We start from the raw sequence: 20,395 nt of genomic DNA, 5'->3' as shown, positions 1-20,395 counted from the left end.
GTGTGGCTAATAACTATTAAACAGTTGCCCCTATGAGGGGTTTAACTAAAATCAACAAAAATTATACCATGAACAACTGTGCCTGCCAACCGTGGCATTCGCTTATTCAACTACGGCTGTTGGATAACGAATTTCCATTTAATGGTATATGATGTTTAGCTATACAGTATGTGTTTGTTGCTTTGATTACACCCTTTTTCTACTGCAATTTGCTCTGTGTGACTAACAATTCAATTTACCAAGCATGCATTTGCACAATTGATGGGGATTAGTGTGGATGGTATCTTATAGGACTAATTACCGCACATGTTCACATTATGTAGCGCAGAGACGTTTTTTCATTTTAGCTTTTAGGCTGGTTTCACACTTGCGTTTTGATCTGCAGCGTTTTTACCGAAAAAAAACGCATGCGTTTTTTCCCATGTTTAACATTAAAAACGCATGCGTTTTTTTTTGTACGCGTTTGGCCGCGTTTAACGACGCATGCGTTTTTTGTACGCGTTTGGCCGCGTTTAACGACGCATGCGTTTTTTTGCTGCATGCGTTCTTTTGCAGAAATGCAACATGTAGTAATTTTCAGAGGCGTTTTTTTGCCGCAAAAAAACGCATGCGTTCATTTGCGTTTGATTTGCGTCAAAAAATACATTGATGTCTATGGAAACGCATGCGTTTTTGCGTACATGCGTTTGCTTGCGTTTTAAACGCATGCGTTTTTATAGAAAAAAACAAGAATACACCCTGATAAGCCACCCCCCACCATCAGGGTGATAAAGGGATTATAACCCTAACCCTAGGGATCCAAACCCTAACCCTACCCCTACCCCTAACAATATGACAGTAAATACTCTCCGAGTTTATATTTTTAGTACTCTATAGCAATACCGTATATCTTGGGGTGTCCACATTGAACAAAGCTTTTTATTAGAAGAATGTCCTGGTCTCCAGGTCAACATAATAGCCAATCCCTATGGATCCCTAGGGTTAGGGTTAGGGGTAGGGTTAGGATCCCTAGGGTTAGGGTTAGGGGTAGGGTTAGGGTTTTGGATCCCTTTATCACCTTGATGGTGGGGGGTGGCTTATCAGTGACCTGGTGACCAGGACATTCTTCTAATAAAAAGCTACCCCTAACCCTAACCCTAGGGATCCAAACCCTAACCCTACCCCTAACACTAACCCTAACCCTAACCCTAATCCTAACCCTAGGGATCCTAACCCTAGCTAATTCTATTAATAGTGGGTTTTCTAGTTGATTTTGATGATTGGCAGCTGTCACACACTTCTCAGCATGCGTTTCAAAAACGCAAACGCAGGAAAAAACGCATGTAAACGCGTCAAAACGCCGCTTTTTTTACTGCATGCAAAAACGCATGCGTCTAAAAAACGCAGCGTTTACATGCGTTTTTTCACCACCTGCGTTTTTTTTACAAACGCTGCAGATCAAAACGCAAGTATGAAACCAGCGTTAATGCTAGAAGATGAGCACAAAATTAAAAGTCTCTTTTCCAATTTAAAGTAAGTTTTAAGGGGTTTTCTGTGACTGATGCTGATTTTCAGAATAGGCCATTAACATTAGTGAGAGTCCGACACAGTTTTGGCACATCTGTACTGTATATACAGTTTGTCACGCTCGCGCCCAGACTGGTTGGCGCGGGCGTGCGGGGGTGTGGCCCCACTGGACCACAGACCAAACTTTCCTGGAAGGGGCGTAACTAAGTAGCTTCCTAGGTGTTTGCTGGAGCCTCTGTTGGTGAGGTCAGACTTGTGCAATAGGAAGCTACCAGGTACCACTCCAGGGTGGTGTCTGGCTGTGGCTGCTGATCCCACCGGGGAACGGAACGTAAACAGGCGAGCGGGCACGGCAGGCAGACAGGCGGGCATGGCTGGGACACTGTTATGAACTGGTGGCCTAGGAGCAGCATGGACGAGCTCTGGAGTAGGTGGCCTCTATACTGACCGCTGACCCTGAACTTAACACATCAACTAGAAGTAGCCGTGGGATGTTCCTGTCACTCCCTAGACACCTCGTCACGGCCGGAGGACTAATTACACCTAAAGAAAGAAACAGGAATACTATCTTGCCTCAGAGAAAAATCCCCAAAGGAAAGACAGCCCCCCACAAATATTGACTGTGAGAGGAGAGGGAAATTACAAACGCAGACTGAAAACAGAATTTAGCAAAGGAGGCCACGCTAACTAGAAAGAAAAGACAGGAATGAGTACTGTGCGGTCAGTATAAAAAATACTACAAAATCCACCACAGAGAATACAAAATCTCCACACCTAACTAAAGGCATGGAGGGTAACTCTGTGACTCCAGAGCTTCCAACTTGACTGAGTAAATCTTAACACAGACAAAGCTGGACAAGAAAAAACATAGCAATTCACAGAACAATTAAGTCCACCGCATGTGGACTGAAAAAACAGAGCCAGGACTTATCTTTGATGATTTGGACAATCCAGGAGGAGAAACCAAGCTGAGATGTGGGTCTCTAGAAAACAATGGACAACTGGCACTCACTAAAGGAAGGAGCAAGACTAAATAGCCCCGTCCAAAGTGGAAGCAGCTGATGACCGTTGTGAAGGACAAACAGCAGCACCACCACTTATAACCACCGGAGGGAGCCCAAGAGCAGAACCCACAACAGAATTCACAACAGGACACAGGCAGGCAGACGGGTACAACAGAGACGCGGGCACGGCTGGCTCTCTGGCAGGACAGGCGGACAAGACTGGAACACTGAAAGAACCGGTAGGGACCGGTCTGCAGGCAGGCATGTAAAACAGGTAAGAACCTGTTCAGACAGGAGGACTTAAGAATAGGTAGATAAGACCGCAAGAGCGGATGCAGAGCGAAAGCACAGGAGCTAGAGCCAAGAACAGAAACGCAGGAGGCGGAGCCAAGAGCAGGAGGCAGAGTCAAGCACAGAAACGCAGGAGGCGGAGCCAAGCTGGAGCCGGAGCCAAGAGCAGAAATGCAGGAGGCGGAGCCAAGAGCTGGAGACGGAGCCAAGCGCAGAACCACAGGAGGCACAGCCAAGAGCTGGAGCCAAGTGCAGAAACGCAGGAGGCGGAGCCAAGAGCGGGAGAAGTAGAACCGCAAGAAGCGGAGCCAGGTAGAACCGCAAGGAGCGGAGCCAGGTAGAACCGCAAGGAGCGGAGCCGCAGAGCGAGAGCTGAGCGGAGCCACAGGGCAGGGCCAGAGAGTGCAGAGCAAAGTCAGAGTACAGAGCGAAGGCAGAGCAAAGCTACAGAGAGCAGAGCTGAGAGCAAAGCCACAGAGTGCGGAGCTGAGAGCAGAGCAAAGTCAGAGTGCAGAGCAAGACTCAGAGTGCAGAGCCGAGAGCAAAACCACAGAGTGCAGAGCAAGGTCACAGAATGCAGAGCAAGGAGCAAAGCAAGGTTGCAGAGAGCGGAGCCGAAAGCAGAGTAAAGCAAGACACAGAGGGCAGAGCAGGGCAAAGCTAGACACAGAGTACACACAGCAGGGAAAAGAAACCAAGGCAGGGATATAAACGGACATAGGAGCAAGACTAGGCTGAGACAAAGTCAGGAACCGGACAAGACACAAAGACATGTACACAAGCAAGGGTACGACGCCCCTCTGGGTGGCAGACATGGGCCAGGGTACAAAGCCCCGCTGTGTGGCTACACAAGGACATAGACCAGGGTACTAAGCCCCTCTGGGTGGCTACACAGGACACAGAGTAAGCGAGACAGGGCCTGGCACCTCAGCAGCTAAGAACTGACTGAGGGAGTAAAGGTACCTTCACACGAAACGACTTTGTAACGATATCGCTAGCGATCCGTGACGTTGCAGCGTCCTCGCTAGCGATATCGTTTAGTTTGACACGCAGCAGCGATCAGGATCCTGCTGTGATGTCGCTGGTCGCTGAATAAAGTCCAGAACTTTATTTGGTCGTCCGATCGCCGTGTATCGTTGTATTTGAAAGCAAAAGCAACGATACCAGCGATGTTTTACACTGGTAACCAGGGTAAACATCGGGCTACCAAGCGCAGGGCCGCGCTTAGTAACCCGATGTTTACCCTGGTTACCAGCGTAAAAGTAAAAAAAACAAACAGTACATACTCACCTGCGCGTCCCCCAGCGTCTGCTTCCTGACACTTACTGAGCGCCGGCCCTAAAGTGAAAGTGAAAGCACAGCGGTGACGTCACCGCTGTGCTGTTAGGGCCGGAGCTCAGTCAGTTCAGGGGCCGCGTTCAGGGGTCGCGTTAACGTCCCCGCTCTCGCAGATCCCCGATCTGCGAGAGCGGGGAACGGACCTCTGGCGCGCCAAGCAGCGTCCGAGGCGCGCTACAAAAGACCGGCACATCGCTAGCGCGTGCCGAAAATGACACGCGCTAGCAATGTGCTCTAACATTGCCGGCAATGGGAGCGCTAACGGACGCGGTGCACGGCGTTAATTTCGCCGTGCAACGCTGTCCATTAGCGCTATCCCATTAACGCAATGGGAACCTAGCCTAAGTGAGTTTGAGTGTAATGCAGGTGGGGGATGGGAGGCCATGCAGTGATGCCAGCAGAGTTGTTACACAGTTGAATCCAGAAGTTTCCAAACACTATATAAAAAGACACATCTGCATGTTTTTCTCAATATCTGACATGAACTCAGAATAAACCTTTCCCGTTTTACGTCAATTAGGATTACCATAATTATTAATATTTTCCAAATGTCAGAATAATAAGAGAGAATGTTTTAAGGCATTTTTATTACTTACTGCAAAATTAAAAGTTTAGACACACCTAGATTACGATGACTTTAAACAATTCTGGTCTGCCCATAAGATGATATAATGTGTTTGGAAGCTTCTGATTTTTTGGCAAAATCTGAGTTAGGCCAGTCTCACACGTCCAGATAATTCCGGTACCGGAAACAATCGGTACCGGAATTATCCGTGTCCGTGTGTGCAGCGCCCCAGAGTCCTGGTCGTTGCAGTACTGTGGCTCCGCCACTATGGGGAGCTACGGTGCGTCCGATGGCACTGAAGGAGTTCATCTGATCAGGTATCACAGACACCAATACATTTCACAGCCGGGCCTCCGGGGGGAGCTAAGGGTGCTATTCATTAGGCCACTCCCCACCATAGTGGGTAAACTGGGGGTCAGGCAGGAAGTTAGAGGAGAAAGCTGACTGGATTGAACAAAGCAACACCTGGTGGCAGAGGGTGTTGCGGAGGAAGAGACAGTAGGGTCTCTGGGTCTCTGTCAGGAGTGGGATCCTGACAGAGGCTTGGCATTGAAAAGAACGTAACGGGTCCGCGCCAGCTCCGGGAAGCGGCGGGACCCAAGAAAGGACTAGAAGCGAGATAGATTGTGCTGAGTGAGAAACGAGATCAAGCAATAGGAGAATACCAGTAGGGGTCATGCTGTAAGACCGGAGCAACACCCTACTGAGGCGCATTACCGGTGGCCGGAACGCCGAGGGAGTATTTCATTAGACAGCTTCAAGCAATACTCTAAACTGCGGCAGGACAGTCAGTCTCAGGCGGGCTGTCTCACCTAAATCACCTATGAAGTCTTGGGAGGCAATTGCGGGAGAGGGGCGTCTCTAGGGTCCCGGAAGAACTCCAGGCCTACCCGACAAACGGGTGCCGTTCTAACTGTAACATCAGGAAGGGACGGAAGATTAGCAGAAGATCAGTTAATCGAGTTGTGAGGGAACACGAGAAACAGACACAACAGTTGTGGGGTACTTTCCGTAAGCATAGCAGGGAAGGACTACAACACATAGCGCTAAGAAGGAAGGCACCGATTTCCACCTGTGAAGTGAACTCTGGAGGTGCCATTGGACCGGCCGGACTTGCGCAGCCTGGTGAACCATATTCTGGACTGAGGACTCAGAGATCTCCAGTAAAGAGGTAAAGAGACTGCAACCTGGTGTCCTCGTTATTTACCGCGACCTGCACCCCACAACTGCACCACCAACATCCACACCTATCATTCACTGTGCGCCCCACGGCAGGGTCACGGACCGGGGCCTAGCCGCCGTGACAACTCCAGAAGCAGAGACGCAGAGGCCCGGTACCGGGTACCCCTCGGCCCTGCGGCAGTGGGGGCGCTACAACTTGGCGTCACGAACAGGATCAACTTAAGCCTGAAGAATCAGGTCATGTGTGCCTTGGAACTGTGATTTACTGTGCTTGGACTGTACTTTATTGCAAGGACTGTGCTGCGCCATTTGCCGCCAAAATCCGCCGCCATTACAGCGCTGAGGAGAGCGCAGGAGAAGAGGAGGGGCGTGAAGTGGGCGTAGGCAAGCTGGAGAGCGCGAACAGCAATGGCCGCCCAGTCTAAGTATTTCTGTGTCCTGAGGACGTGCCCGTCAACAGCCGAGGTCCGCCTCCTGATCCTGGTTGGAGGGTGGAGACCATGGGGACGGGGCCGCCCACGAAAGAGACCGCGGGAAGAGGACATTGGAGAGAAAGTAAAGATGGCGACACCAGGAACCCCGCGTGAGACTGACCCGATCCGGCCTGAGGCTGCGCAACCCGACACAGTCCCAGAAGTACCAACGCTGCGGGGTCTGACCCCTACGGAGCCACCAGTGGGCCGACCCCCTTTGCCGCTGTCTGAAGAATGTGTGGCTGCAGCCGAGGCCCGACAGCTAGCCCGCCGGCTGGAGGCCGATGCCCGCGTGCTTACTCGGCTAGGCCAGCCCACGGAGATCCGTTTGTCCCCAGTGTCCCCTGTTCCCTCCCGCCTGGCCGCGGCTGGAGGTACGCTACAGACGCCGGACCTGAAGATCTTGCCGGACGCCGAACATCTACGGCGTCTGATGGCAGCATGGCGGAGCCGGCCCCAGCCTGCAGCGTCGATTGACTTGGTCAGAGCTCCGGAGATCCCGCCGTCCCACTGGGGTGTAGTGGTCTCCTTCAACCCCCGATATGGACGCGGGGTTATCCAAGAAATCGGGGAGCCGCTACAAATCCACGTGGATCGGGAGGAGGTGGAGCCCTGCAGCGGAAGATTTCCCCGCGACCTGGAGCCAGGTGATGCGGTGACTTACACCAGATGGAGGAGGGCTACGGGAGAGGCTGGCTGGATGGCGCGAGGCGAACAGCGATGCATTGCCCTCCAGGCTGCTGCCGGAACACCGGAAGAAGAAGATCCCGTGGGGAAAGCAGCAGAGCCCGGCCCCGCGGAACCTCGAGAAGCCCGGCCTCGCCGTGCCCTGGAGGAACGTGTGCACCTGCCAGTGAGAAGGGCCTCCCGGCGAGGGATCTTATCGCTGCTTGGACCGGAACCGCTTCCTGGCTCACCAGTGCGATCCGTTGGCCTGGTGAGGCCAGATCGGAGACCACCACAGTAAGATTTTACTGTTCTTTCTTACTTGTAAATAGTTACTGTTTTACTGCTTTTATGTTGCTGCTAAACCCGCTCAGGGTAAACTCTTAAAGGGATCCTTTTGTTGACCCGGGATCCCTATTGTTTTTGGTTATTTTCTATTTTTCTACGTTACTTCAAAAACTGTGAAATCATGAACAGTGCATGATCCGAACTTTTTGTATATAGTTTGCACCTTATTAAAGGCGCTCCCTACTGGTTTTACTTAAAGAAAGACTCTTTGCGAAGATACCGCACTGGAACCTTTGCTGAGTATGGACTGGTAGCTTGAGAAGATACGCTACCTCACAGAGACTTGGTCCCCTCTTAAAGGGGATGTTCATTTGCCGCACCTTGATAGTAATATTGCTTAAGACAAGTAGCAATAATGTTGATGAGAGAAAAGTGATGATAATGTTTGTACGAGGAAGTTATATGTGTTCAATTGGTTAATTGTGAAGAAATGTTAATGATGTTATTTGAGAAGAAAAAGGTGAAAGATAGAAGAAGGATGCAGTGGACCCGTAGGGATAGATGTGGTGTCCAGCATGCATGCCAGAAAGAAAGATAATGAGAAGGCTTAATGTGCGATAGAAAATGTTTTGATAATGTTGATAGATAGTTAGGATAGAAGGTAAACCCTGAGTCCTGATAGGGGTCATGTAGAGATGACTCAGTGCTCTTAAACTGAAAGTAATGTTATGTTCTATACTGTGTATAGTAGTTGAAAAGGCAGTAGGCCCTGGCTGAACGGGGCGGTCCTGTAACAGAAAGGAGAGGCAGTAGGTCTGGTGCCGATAGGACAGGCGGTCCTGCAGATTTAAAGAAGGAGAATGAGAAAGTTAAATTGCCTTATAATGTGATTATAGGAAGGTCTTTAGTGGATTTAGAGTGTGAGTCCTTAAAGGCAATGTTAAACTATTGTTCCACAATTTTGCACCTAGTAGAATACCCGGTTGGGTAACAGGAGTTATTTATAGCCTGTAATTTATAATGTTAACCATGTTTGTAACGTTTAAGTGTTCTCACCTCCCATAAAGGGAAGCCTGTTCAAGTATACTTATTGTTATTACACTCAACGAAACTGTATGTCTTTTTGCTAACTTGTATTGTTGTTTTCTTCCCAGTCCCGGAGTACTGTGTTTAACCAGGGGGGAGTGCAGCGCCCCAGAGTCCTGGTCGTTGCAGTACTGTGGCTCCGCCACTATGGGGAGCTACGGTGCGTCCGATGGCACTGAAGGAGTTCATCTGATCAGGTATCACAGACACCAATACATTTCACAGCCGGGCCTCCGGGGGGAGCTAAGGGTGCTATTCATTAGGCCACTCCCCACCATAGTGGGTAAACTGGGGGTCAGGCAGGAAGTTAGAGGAGAAAGCTGACTGGATTGAACAAAGCAACACCTGGTGGCAGAGGGTGTTGCGGAGGAAGAGACAGTAGGGTCTCTGTCAGGGGTGGGATCCTGACAGAGGCTTGGCATTGAAAAGAACGTAACGGGTCCGCGCCAGCTCCGGGAAGCGGCGGGACCCAAGAAAGGACTAGAAGCGAGATAGATTGTGCTGAGTGAGAAACGAGATCAAGCAATAGGAGAATACCAGTAGGGGTCATGCTGTAAGACCGAAGCAACACCCTACTGAGGCGCATTACCGGTGGCCGGAACGTCGAGGGAGTATTTCATTAGACAGCTTCAAGCAATACTCTAAACTGCGGCAGGACAGTCAGTCTCAGGCGGGCTGTCTCACCTAAATCACCTATGAAGTCTTGGGAGGCAATTGCGGGAGAGGGGCGTCTCTAGGGTCCCGGAAGAACTCCAGGCCTACCCGACAAACGGGTGCCGTTCTAACTGTAACATCAGGAAGGGACGGAAGATTAGCAGAAGATCAGTTAATCGAGTTGTGAGGGAACACGAGAAACAGACACAACAGTTGTGGGGTACTTTCCGTAAGCATAGCAGGGAAGGACTACAACACATAGCGCTAAGAAGGAAGGCACCGATTTCCACCTGTGAAGTGAACTCTGGAGGTGCCATTGGACCGGCCGGACTTGCGCAGCCTGGTGAACCATATTCTGGACTGAGGACTCAGAGATCTCCAGTAAAGAGGTAAAGAGACTGCAACCTGGTGTCCTCGTTATTTACCGCGACCTGCACCCCACAACTGCACCACCAACATCCACACCTATCATTCACTGTGCGCCCCACGGCAGGGTCATGGACCGGGGCCTAGCCGCCGTGACAACCCCAGAAGCAGAGACGCAGAGGCCCGGTACCGGGTACCCCTCGGCCCTGCGGCAGTGGGGGCGCTACATGTGCCCCTACGTTTCTGGTGTACATCAGTGTGGCACACATGCGGGGGGACAGATAGATCTTTCTTTTAAACACTATTATTCATATCTTCTATGCAGCAAACGCTGCTGCAGGGAAGATATGAATGGCGGCTTCAGCACCATGTGGGGGGGACAGCGCTTACTGTAGCGCTGTCTCCTGCACGGCACAGGGACTGCACACGGAGAACGTCCGTGTGCGGTACGTGTTTTACACGGACCCATTGACTTTATTGGGTCCGTGTAATACGTGCGCTCCCACGAACACTGACATGTCTCCGTGTTTGGCACACGGAGACACGGTCCGCACAAAATCAATGACATCTGCACAGATGCATTGATTTTAATGGGTCTACGTGTGTCAGTGTCTCCGGTACGTGAGGAAACTGTCACCTCACGTACCGGAGCCACTGACGTGTGAAACCAGCCTTAGGCTGTGTGTACATGTTCCAGATTTTCCATGACCCAAAAAAGCATCCATTAAGCATCCTATTAATAGAATGTAATCTGCAATTTTTGTGTACATGTTGCGTTTTTTGTTCTGCGAAATAAAAAGCAGCATGTTCATTAATTTTGCGGATTTTTCGCATTTTTGCCGCTATATATTGCATTGGGGAAGCTCCGGAAAAACGCAAAAAAAACCACACAAAAAAAGGGCAAAAAACGCAATAAAAACGTGCAAAAACGCATAAACTCATGCGGATTTACTGCGGAAAAAGTCCGGTTTGGGTCGGGAAATTCCTGCAAATATTCCTGAGGTGTGCACATAGCCTTAAAGGCACAACTGTGGATGTATTTTAAAGGTAACCTGTCACCCCCAAAATCGATGGTGAGGTAAGCGCACCGTCATCAGGGGCTTATCTACAACATTCTGTAATGCTGTAGATAAGCCGCCGATGTTACCTGAAAGAGGAGAAAAAGACATTAGATTATACTCACCCAGGGGCGGTCCCGCTCCGATGGGCGTCTCAGGTCCAGTACAGCGCCTCCCATCTTCATTCCATGACGTTCTCTTCTGGTTTTCACGCCGTGGCTCTGGCGCAGGCGTACTTTGTGTGCCCTGTTGAGGGCAGAGCAAAGTACTGCAGTGCGCAGGCGCCGGAAAGGTCAGAGAGGCCCGGCGCCTGCGCACTACAGTACTTTGCTCTGCCCTCAACAGGGCAGACAAAGTACGCCTGCGCCGGAGCCGAGGCGTGAAGATAAGAAGAGGATGTCATGGAATCAAGATAGGAGGCGCCAGAGCGGACCTGAGACACCCATCAGACCAGACCGCAGCGGGACCGCCCCTGGGTGAGTATAATCTAACCTCTTTTTCTCCTCTTTCAGGTAACATCGGGGGCTTATCTACAGCATTACAGAATGCTGTAGATAAGCCCCTGATGACAGTGGGCTTACCTCATCATCGATTTTGGGGGTGACAGGTTCCCTTTATTGCACACCTGAAACACACGGCTTCTTTGTGCAGCATCATGGGAAAGTTTCAAGAAATCAGCCAAGATGTCAGGAAGAGAATTGTGGACTTGCACAAGACTGGCTCATTGTTGGGTACAATTTCAAGATACCTGAAGGTGACTCGTTCATCTGTACAAACAATTATACGCAAGTACAAACAAGATGGGAATGTCCAGCCATCATACCGCTCAGGAAGGAGACGGGTTCTGTGTCCCAGATATGAACGTGCTTTGGTAAAGCAGGTGCATATCAACCCAAGGACAAAAGCAAAAGACCTTGTGAAGATGATGGCGGAATCTGGTAAGATTGTATCAATATCCACAGTGAAACGAGTACTGTATCAACATGGGCTGAAAGCCACTCTGCCAGGAAGAAGCCATTACTCCAAAAGAAACATAAAAAGCCAGATTAATGTTTGCAAATGCACACAACAAAGACATTCATTTTTGGAACATGTCCTGTGGTCTGATGAAACTAAAATTGAACTTTTTTGGCATAATAACCATCTTTACGTTTGGAGGAAAAAGGGAGAAGCTTGGAAGCCTAAGAACACCATCCTAACTGTGAAACACGAAGGTGGTAGCATCATGTTGTGGGGTTGTTTTGCTGAGGGGGGACAGGTGCACTTCACAAAATAGATGGCATCATGAGAAAAGAAGATTATATGGCAATACTGATGCAACATCTCAAGACATCAGACAGGAAGCTCAAGCTTGGGTGGAGATGGGTCTTCCAAATGGACAATGACCTGAAGCATACTGCCAGACTGATAACAAAGTGGTTTAAGGATAACAAAGTTAATGTTTTGGAGTGGCCATCGCAAAGCCCTGATATCAATCCTATTGAAAATTTATGGGCAAAGCTGAAAAGGCCAATGTGAGCAAGGTGACCTACAAACCTGGATCAGTTACACCAGTTTTGTCAGGAGGAATGGGCCCAAATTCCGACCAACTATTGTGAGAAGCGTGTGGAAGGAGATCCCAAATGTTTGACCTAAGTCATTCAGTTTAAGGTAAATGGTACTAAATACTATTGAAATGTATGTAAACTTTTGACTTTGCAGTAAGTAATAAAAATGCCTTAAAACATTCTCTCTCTCATCATTCTGCCATTTGGCAAATAATAATTATAGTAAGCCTAACTGACCTAAAACGGGAAAGGTTTATTTTGCTTTCATGTCAGATATTGAGAAAAACATGCATATGTGTCTTTTTATATAGTGTATGTAAACTTCTGGTTTCAACTGTATTTAGTAGTGGTTGTGCCATGTTTTGCAGGTTAGTCCCTTGCAGTTGAATAGGACTCAGCAATGCGTAGCATTAACAGGCAAAGAAACTACAAGCTGTACCAAAGTTTGTCTAGTAAACAACTGAAGACACGTGGTGCCTACTTGAATACACTGACTGGTAGGGCTGCTGCTATGACCTATCATATGGGTAGGTCATCAATATCAAAGTCCCAGAAAACCACCTTAAGGGGTGAAATACTTTGGAAAACAATTAGACTCTCCTACATCTGTTGGTATTAACAGGGATTGCCTTTGCAGAATTGTCTCTCCAGAGAGGAGATCTAGAACTCTAGCGCCACCTATAGGATGTAGAAATCCTAAGTCAATGTTGACCCTATAATGAGCCTTGCCACATAACTTCTGAAAAGAAACCAAAGAAGGTCAGGTTGTTTGTCCCTAATTAGTTCAAAGGAGGAGGTCTGATGTGGCTGAGTAAGAGGCCTTTGACATGATGTTAAACGGGGAACGCTTGTCCTTATTGGAGAATGCTTAGAACAGACCTTGGCAAAATGCGGCATACAGGCCATCTCGGGCCCTTTGCCTATTCCTGTTCAATCCACCGACTAGGACAACCAAAGGACCAAAACAGCGTACCCCACCACACAGACACGACCCCACCCAGCATACTGATTTCAATGATCTTCAACACGCAGATACGGTCAGCTCCGTGTTTCGCCATTCAGACTGTACATCTGAGTCTCAGCATAGCAAGAACGATTACATTACCAAATTGCTCTTTCTGTGCAGAACCCCAGGCCCCACTCTGCACAGAGCAGATCAGAGCATACTGTGTGGTGGAGGACTTTAGCAATATGGTATTTTGTGTAGTGCTGTGGGGGCATTTTAATGTGTGAAAAGGGTTATGGAGTCATCATACTGTGTGTGAGTGTCTTAGGGACATCATACTATGTGTGGGTGGCTGTGAAGGCATTACGCTATAAACGCTATATGTAGGGGGCTATGAGGGCATCATACTGTGTGTGGGGGTCTGAGGGACATCATACTATGTGTGGGTGGCTGTGAAGGCATCATGCTATATGTAGGGGGCTATGAGGGCATCATACTGTGTGTGAGGGTCTGAGGGACATCATACTATGTGTGGGTGGCTGTGAAGGCATCACGCTATATGTAGGAGGCTGTTGTGGGGCATCATACTGTGTGTGGGGACCATCATACAGTGTGTGGGTCACAGTCACCATCATACTGTGAGTGGTAGCATCATACTGTATATAGAGAGTACTGTTGATCCAAGTACATTTATACCGTACTTATTATACATACTTATGGATGAATAACAGAAGCAGTATGATTTTTGGCTTTTTATACATTTATATGGTATGCATTAAAATTATATAGCTTCAATTAGTTACTAATGATAACAATACATGTTACAATAAGCCCAATTGTAACATACATTAGCAGTAGCAACTAGTCTACATAATTAAAGGGAACTTGTCACTTTAAGGGAATCAATTAACTTAAATCCTCCTCATTACTCGTTTTCAGTCATAGGCACGTACACGGAACAGATACAGTCATCACTCTCCATATTTTAAGTGGTGGCTTATAGTGTAGTGAGTGATGCAGTAATCACTACATGCTCGTGCCTATGACTAAATGCTAGCAGGTACATGGAGGATATAAGACCATTTCCTCGCTGTAGCTGTGCTTTCAGTCAGTATCTTAATGCTGTTTACCTGCACGTAAATAACATTTTTTTCACATGACCGGTTCCCTTTAATAATAAAATAATAATAATCATATTGAACAAAATTAAGTTCAGCATGTTGGTTTGACTATCTATAACAGTGACTGTCTCATGTGGCCCCTTGGAAAAATGAACTACCACCCCTGGCCTACAGCAAACTGCAGTTATTGCTGTTAAGTGGCCTCTAATCCTATGACATAACCCTGCTACAGTCCCCATATCAGGAGTAACGGGTCATTATATCTGCCAACAACTATAAGGTTGGTATCGTACACTTGTACGACTGGCAAAGTCAAGCATGCATATGTAACACCCCAGGTAACAGGTTGTTACAGTGATGTTGCCATCAGGGCGATATCATGCTTGGAGGCAAGGGGATTTCCTTTACCAGGTAACGCACCTATATACAACACATTCTGAATCCAGGCCAGAAGGGGGGCTCTGAACCCGGATTCAGGGGAGCTTAACCAGCTTTAAGTGTCCTGGTCTGGAGGAGGAATTAAATCAGTCTGGAGCAGACAGTGAAGGGAGAGGAGTGGAGAGCAGACAGCGAAGCCGTGCAGCCAGGACTGAGCTGCAGCTCCTGGAAATGAAGTGAACCCGAGGGGTTGAATGTAGTGAAGCATCTGAGGAAAGAAGCACAGAGGAAGGAAAGGGGCTCAGAGGGGAACTGTGCCTGGGCACCCTCAGACCCGAAGCGCAGGAACTGGGCACCCGGAGCCCAAGGCTGTGTTGTACTCCAGGTCACACGGCAGAACCGGAGGGCATAGGACTTTATGTAATTTGCCCGCACCCACACCTGAAGGGGCAGCAGTACACTAGGAGCCCGGATCGTGATAGAGACCCTATAAAACGGCTCACACTGCCCATCACACAGGTAACTGTCCCAGGACAGGAGAGAGAGGACTTTGCCAGCAAGCTACAGGCAGCAGGGACCTTGCATACTAGCGTGAGTAGGAAGGCTTACGGACCTCACCTGGAAGAGGGATCACTATTGCCTCCAGGCTGGCGGACCACATCACCACCTGTTCCTGGTACCCTGGACTGTGGACTGCTACCATCAATAAACCAAGTAAAGACGTTCCGGCGGGAAAGTTGGGAAGACACCGCCCACGAAGTGAGAGGAACAAGAAGGAACAAGATGCGGGAAAGCTTGGCCGCAGCGTGGCTGCACGCTACTCGGGAGAAGCGATGGCGGACAGCAGTGGAGAGCCAACGGGACCTGCCGACACCAGAAAGGATGTCCCAGAGCAACAGCCAGAAACACCGGACCTGATAAATATCTTGGATCCGGAGCAGAGATGGAAGAGCTGGCCCGACGACTCCTGCGGACCCAGATGACAGCGGTGGCCGCATGGAACGAGTCCCTGATCCGGAGGATGACTACTGCACAGCCTCAGACCTCACCACCAGTGTTCACAGCCCCAGCGGAGCCAGAGGGAGCAGTACTACTGCAGGAGATGGCACTGACAAAAGACCCAGAGCCTGCACCTTTAACCCCAGCGGCGCTGGAAAGCGAGACACTGCTGGAGGAGATGACAACGCCGCAGCACCAGGCCCTGCAACCAGCGATTCTAACCCCAGCGGAGGTGGAAAAGGACACCGGCACTGGCGAGACAGGTACGCAAACTGCCCCGGTAGCTGAGGAAACCCTGGTGGGACCCCTAGAACCCCCGCCTACCTTAACACCTGGCCAGGTAGTCACCGTTACAGTAACCTGGGACTGCATGACAGACCTGGGAAATGATTTAGCTGACCCAATGGTACCTGAACCCTCGCCCCTGAAGGCATGCAGGCCAAAATAAGCCATACATTGGAAGCAGCCAAAAACTGACCTTATGGGATTCCCAATAGAGGCCCAAGCAGCAGCTAACAATGTGAAAATAATAACAAAAGAAGGATATTGTAGACAACAAATCCTAAAACTTGCAGCAGAGGAAAAACAGCGCAGAGCTAAGTGGGAAGCAATGGAGGAAAGGAACATCCTAGCTAAAACCAGGTCTCGCAAAGCTAAACAAGAGGATAGAGGACCATTAAAGGGAACCTGTCACCCCCAAAATCAAAGGTGAGCTAAGCCCACCGGCATCAGGGGCTTACCTACAGCATTCTGGAATGCTGTAGATAAGCCCCCGTTGTATCCTGAAAGATGAGAAAAAGAGGTTAGATTATACACACCCAGGGGCGGTCCCGGTCCGGTTCGGGTCCGATGGGCATTGTGGTCCGGTCCGGGGCCTTCCATCTTCTTACGATGAAGTCCTCTTCTTGTCTTCACACTGCGGCTCCGGCGCAGGTGTACTTTGTCTGCCCTGTTGAGGGCAGAGCAAATTACTGCAGTGCGCAGGCGCCAGGCCTCTCTGACCTTTCCCGGCGCCTGCGCACTGCAGTACTTTGCTCTGCCCTCAACAGGGCAGACAAAGTACGACCGCGACGCCCATCGGACCCGAACCGGACCGCCCCTGGGTGAGTATAATCTAGCCTCTTTTTCTCATCTTTCAGGATACATCGGGGGCTTATCTACAGCATTCCAGAATAAGGTAGATGAGCCCCTGATGCCGGTGGGCTTAGCTCACCTTCTATTTTGGGGGTGACAGGTTCCCTTTAAGATCTGGAACTGTTGTAACCTTTAATTTGGACAGAGGATGAGGATTTATTAAAGAATATGGTGGACCAACTGAACTATTTGTTAACCGTAGAGACGTTGAGTCAAACCTCTTAAGAGGACACCCTGGCCGTGACCTGTACCCAGGAGATAAAGTGACCTTTACCCAGCACCATGGCGAAAGGGGATATTATGCCCTACATGTTAAAAGGTGTCCAGAACAGCATACTCATACCCGTGAAGCCACTGAAAGTGGAGTGCTTAACCAGGCTACACAAATTCCTGTTGATGGACCGTTTTCAGCGGAGCCTGGCGGGCGACTCACATATGTGTGGGGGTGGTGAGAGTCGGGGAGAATAGCTTTCAGCCCACAGATATCCAAATCATTTTGCCATCTGTATGGCGTATATAACCAGACTTTACTCTTTAGTATCTGGCTATATTCATTTTAATTCAATATGAATTCTATTTTACTTATTCGTATCCATCTTCGTATTTATGTTTGGTGCCCCTTCTCTCCTTTCCCTTTTTTTAAAACTAGCTATTTCTGAAGATAAATAAGTCTTTAATGACATGATGATAAAGCAAGCATTCAGTCATTATCTACCTTGCTAGACAATGCATAATAGAAATGTAGATGGACCCACCAGTTTTGTAATATGCTTGGCTCCCACAGACACCAGACCACCAGCAGACCTCACAAAATTGGTAGAATGAAACAACTGATATCTAATGTGGGCACCTCTAAAGCTCCCCATATACAGTACACTAATGTTGGCCAAAGCTGCCGATATTGAGTGGTTTAGCCGACACTACAATGTGTACGAAGGAACTGCCCAACTGATTGTCTGGGAAGTTGACTATCAGACGTGTCTGATTTCGGACTACTGATAGCATGGTTCTCCCAGAGGTAAGCCACCACACAGATCTCTGCCTTCTCATAAAGGAGAGCTTGGCTCTCGGCTATATGAACGATGCTTGTGCAGGGGTGTATTGGGAGACATAGCTGTCGGCTGCAGGAACTCAGTGGACAGCTGTCCCATGTGTATGTCCACCTTCTGACTGGAAACAGACCACCAGTGAAATAGCTTACTCATTGAAAAGGTGAAATAGCTTACTCACTGAAGAGTTAATATGTGGCTAGCTTTACTAAATATTATCATTGTTATAATCTAAGGCAGTTATATGAATTCTTGTTTGATACTTTTCCATAATCTCCAGTTGGGCTTAAGGTTTATCACAAAATTGTGCAGCCTTTCTATGCGAGCAGCACGTGGTGTGAGGACTCTCCGATGCCGGCAGTGAGAGCGAGCAGTCATGTGACCGTAGGTATGCAATATGTATACTCCCTGCCACACTTCAACTAGTGAGAGTGTGGCCAGAAGTATGCATATCGTATACATGTGGTCACATGACCACCCGCCCGATCACGCCACCGGACAATCCTCACAACTCGTGATGTGCGATGTGAGTATTTACAAGTCTGCTGTCACATAGTGACTGCAGTCTTTTGTGAAAAACCTGGACAACCCCTTTAAAGAGCCAGGCAACACTATTCCTATAGACTAGATGTTACCTGTACAGTTTCATAATTGTCACATTTCACCTGTAGTGTTCTAGCATTGAAACCCTGGATCTTTTCTTACTATGGATCTTTCATCTTTTGGTGCACAAGGATGGTGCTACCTGGCACCTTTGTTTGTAGCACCATAATGAAGGTCAATGTGCATTCTTTCTGCCCAGCAAGACACTGGGGCACCCAAGTCGAAAGAAATCCAAATCTGCTGGACTGCTTGTCGTTTCAACTTGCCTGTGGGTAGGGAGTGATGTAGCATGGCCAATCCACGTACCTCTGAATATTGTCTTCTAGATCCTGGGTTTTCAGCTCATCCTCTTGCATCTGTTTCTTTGTTGCTTCATCTTCCTCTGGGGTGGAAGCAGGAGCTCCTTCAAGAAGCCAGCGCTCCCGTAGAGCTTTAGACTTAATATGAGAGAATACTCATTTAGTATAGATCTGCTTAAAATAAAGAGAAGTGGCTACTGATAACAATTCAGATATTGTTCTCAGTGTAGTATACTGGGTTCACACATCCACACTTCACTTATGACAGGGTCTTCAGCTGTGGCACTACCCTTCCCATGTAGCTCCCCCATACTTTAAACTGGACATCAGCTTTTTTTTTTTTAAAGGGAATCTGTCACCAGGTTATTGCCACCTTGATGGAGCCCATCATAATGTAGAGACAGAGACCCTGACTACAGCGATGTATCAATTTACTGGTCTGCTTGCTGTAGTTTTGATAAAATCACTGATTTATTAGCAGGAGATTATCAGTAGAGGACTAGTAAATCTGAGGCCATGCAGTCCTCCATATTCATGAGCTCTGTATCACCCGGCCCACACCACTGATTGGAAGCTTTCTGTCTATGCACAGTGTACAAGGGCAGAAAGCTGCCAATCAGTGGTGGGGATGGAGTTATAGAGGACTCAGTAGGTAATACAAAATACTCAGAAAACATAAAACAGCAATCAAAGTGACAATAACATGGGTTTTAGTTCGGTTCTTGTAGATGAATAGTGACAAAGAAAACAAAGTCAAACACAAAACAATTTAATTACCAAAATAATAAAACGTGCAGCCAATACAAATGCAGTGCAAAGGAGAGAAGAAACGCAAAATCTTGGTATAGATAATGGTAAACTCACTTTGAGGTGCTGCAACTGCCTCCTATCATCTTCTAGCTGGCGTCTTTTGTTTTCAATCTCTACCTGACGTCGTCTTTTTTCCTGAGGACAAATATGAATATATTGCATTAATGTCATTGTGTACAATCAGGATTCAATGTAGTGATGCCCTCGCAGGGACTGGAAAGAAATACAAATCTGTCATAGAGTACAGGCGATCTACTATATGATAAAAGTTGGCCACTTTGCCGACTGCTCGCTGTAAATGCGGCTGATCGGCTGCAGCGTTCGCTTTTTGTCCAAGTGTAAAAAAAACCAACTTTTTGACTGGTGGTAGTCTTACCACTTAGGCTTCTTTTACACTTGCCATCAGGGTGGATAAAAATCAATGTTTTTTTAAAAAAATCAAAAAAATCGGATTTTTTTGATTTAAATCGGATTTTTTTTATTTAAATCGGATTTTTTTCAATAAACTGCTTTTTGAGGAAAATATTTTACCATCCAAAGGTTCTTCCATCATGAGATAAAGCTGAGTTGTTTAACTCAGTAGAATAAAGGCTGTATATGTGTAACATTCACAATGCCATGCTCTTCCAGAGGTTTCTGTAGGATGCTGACTATCCAACAAGTTTGGGCATGTCAACTGAATGGAAAAAGAAACTAAACCAAAAGTGAAACCAAGCTAGAAGTGTGGAATTAAAGGGGCAGTATGAACAAAATGTGGAGGCTATTAATAGTTTATACAATTAAGACATGCTGCTTTTAAACACCTACCTATTGCCATATAGTAAAACAAAAAAGATTTTTACTTACTTTGGGGTCCCCCCCTCACCCTGGCGTTAGATCGTTGCCCCTAGTTTCGTCCGTGTAACTATGGGCGCACATGCGCACTGCTCTCACTTCTCATTTTAATCGTGATTTATATTAAAAAAAAACCTTTTGATTTAAATCAGTGATTTAAATCATGATTAAAATCATGATTTAAATCGATCCGATTTA

The 20,395-nt window shown here is 47.9% G+C and overlaps 1 protein-coding gene across 4 annotated transcripts in view; it reads right to left on the bottom strand.

The window, feature by feature from the left end:
• The window catches only part of PALM (paralemmin), a 383,754-nt gene that overhangs the window by 55,285 nt on the left and 308,074 nt on the right, over nucleotides 1-20,395 (bottom strand). For all 4 annotated transcript variants that reach the window (XM_077254372.1, XM_077254354.1, XM_077254364.1 and 1 more), the window contains exons 3-4: nucleotides 19,418-19,498; nucleotides 18,561-18,691 (exon numbers count right to left, since the gene is read on the bottom strand). In XM_077254372.1, the coding sequence (XP_077110487.1) occupies nucleotides 18,561-18,691; nucleotides 19,418-19,498 (212 nt within the window). The remainder of the gene's footprint in view (nucleotides 1-18,560; nucleotides 18,692-19,417; nucleotides 19,499-20,395) is intronic.

The sequence above is a fragment of the Ranitomeya variabilis genome, chromosome 1 (genome assembly GCF_051348905.1).
Source record: "Ranitomeya variabilis isolate aRanVar5 chromosome 1, aRanVar5.hap1, whole genome shotgun sequence".
Classification (NCBI taxonomy): domain Eukaryota; kingdom Metazoa; phylum Chordata; class Amphibia; order Anura; family Dendrobatidae; genus Ranitomeya; species Ranitomeya variabilis.
This window is presented reverse-complemented; position numbering and strand designations above follow the sequence as displayed.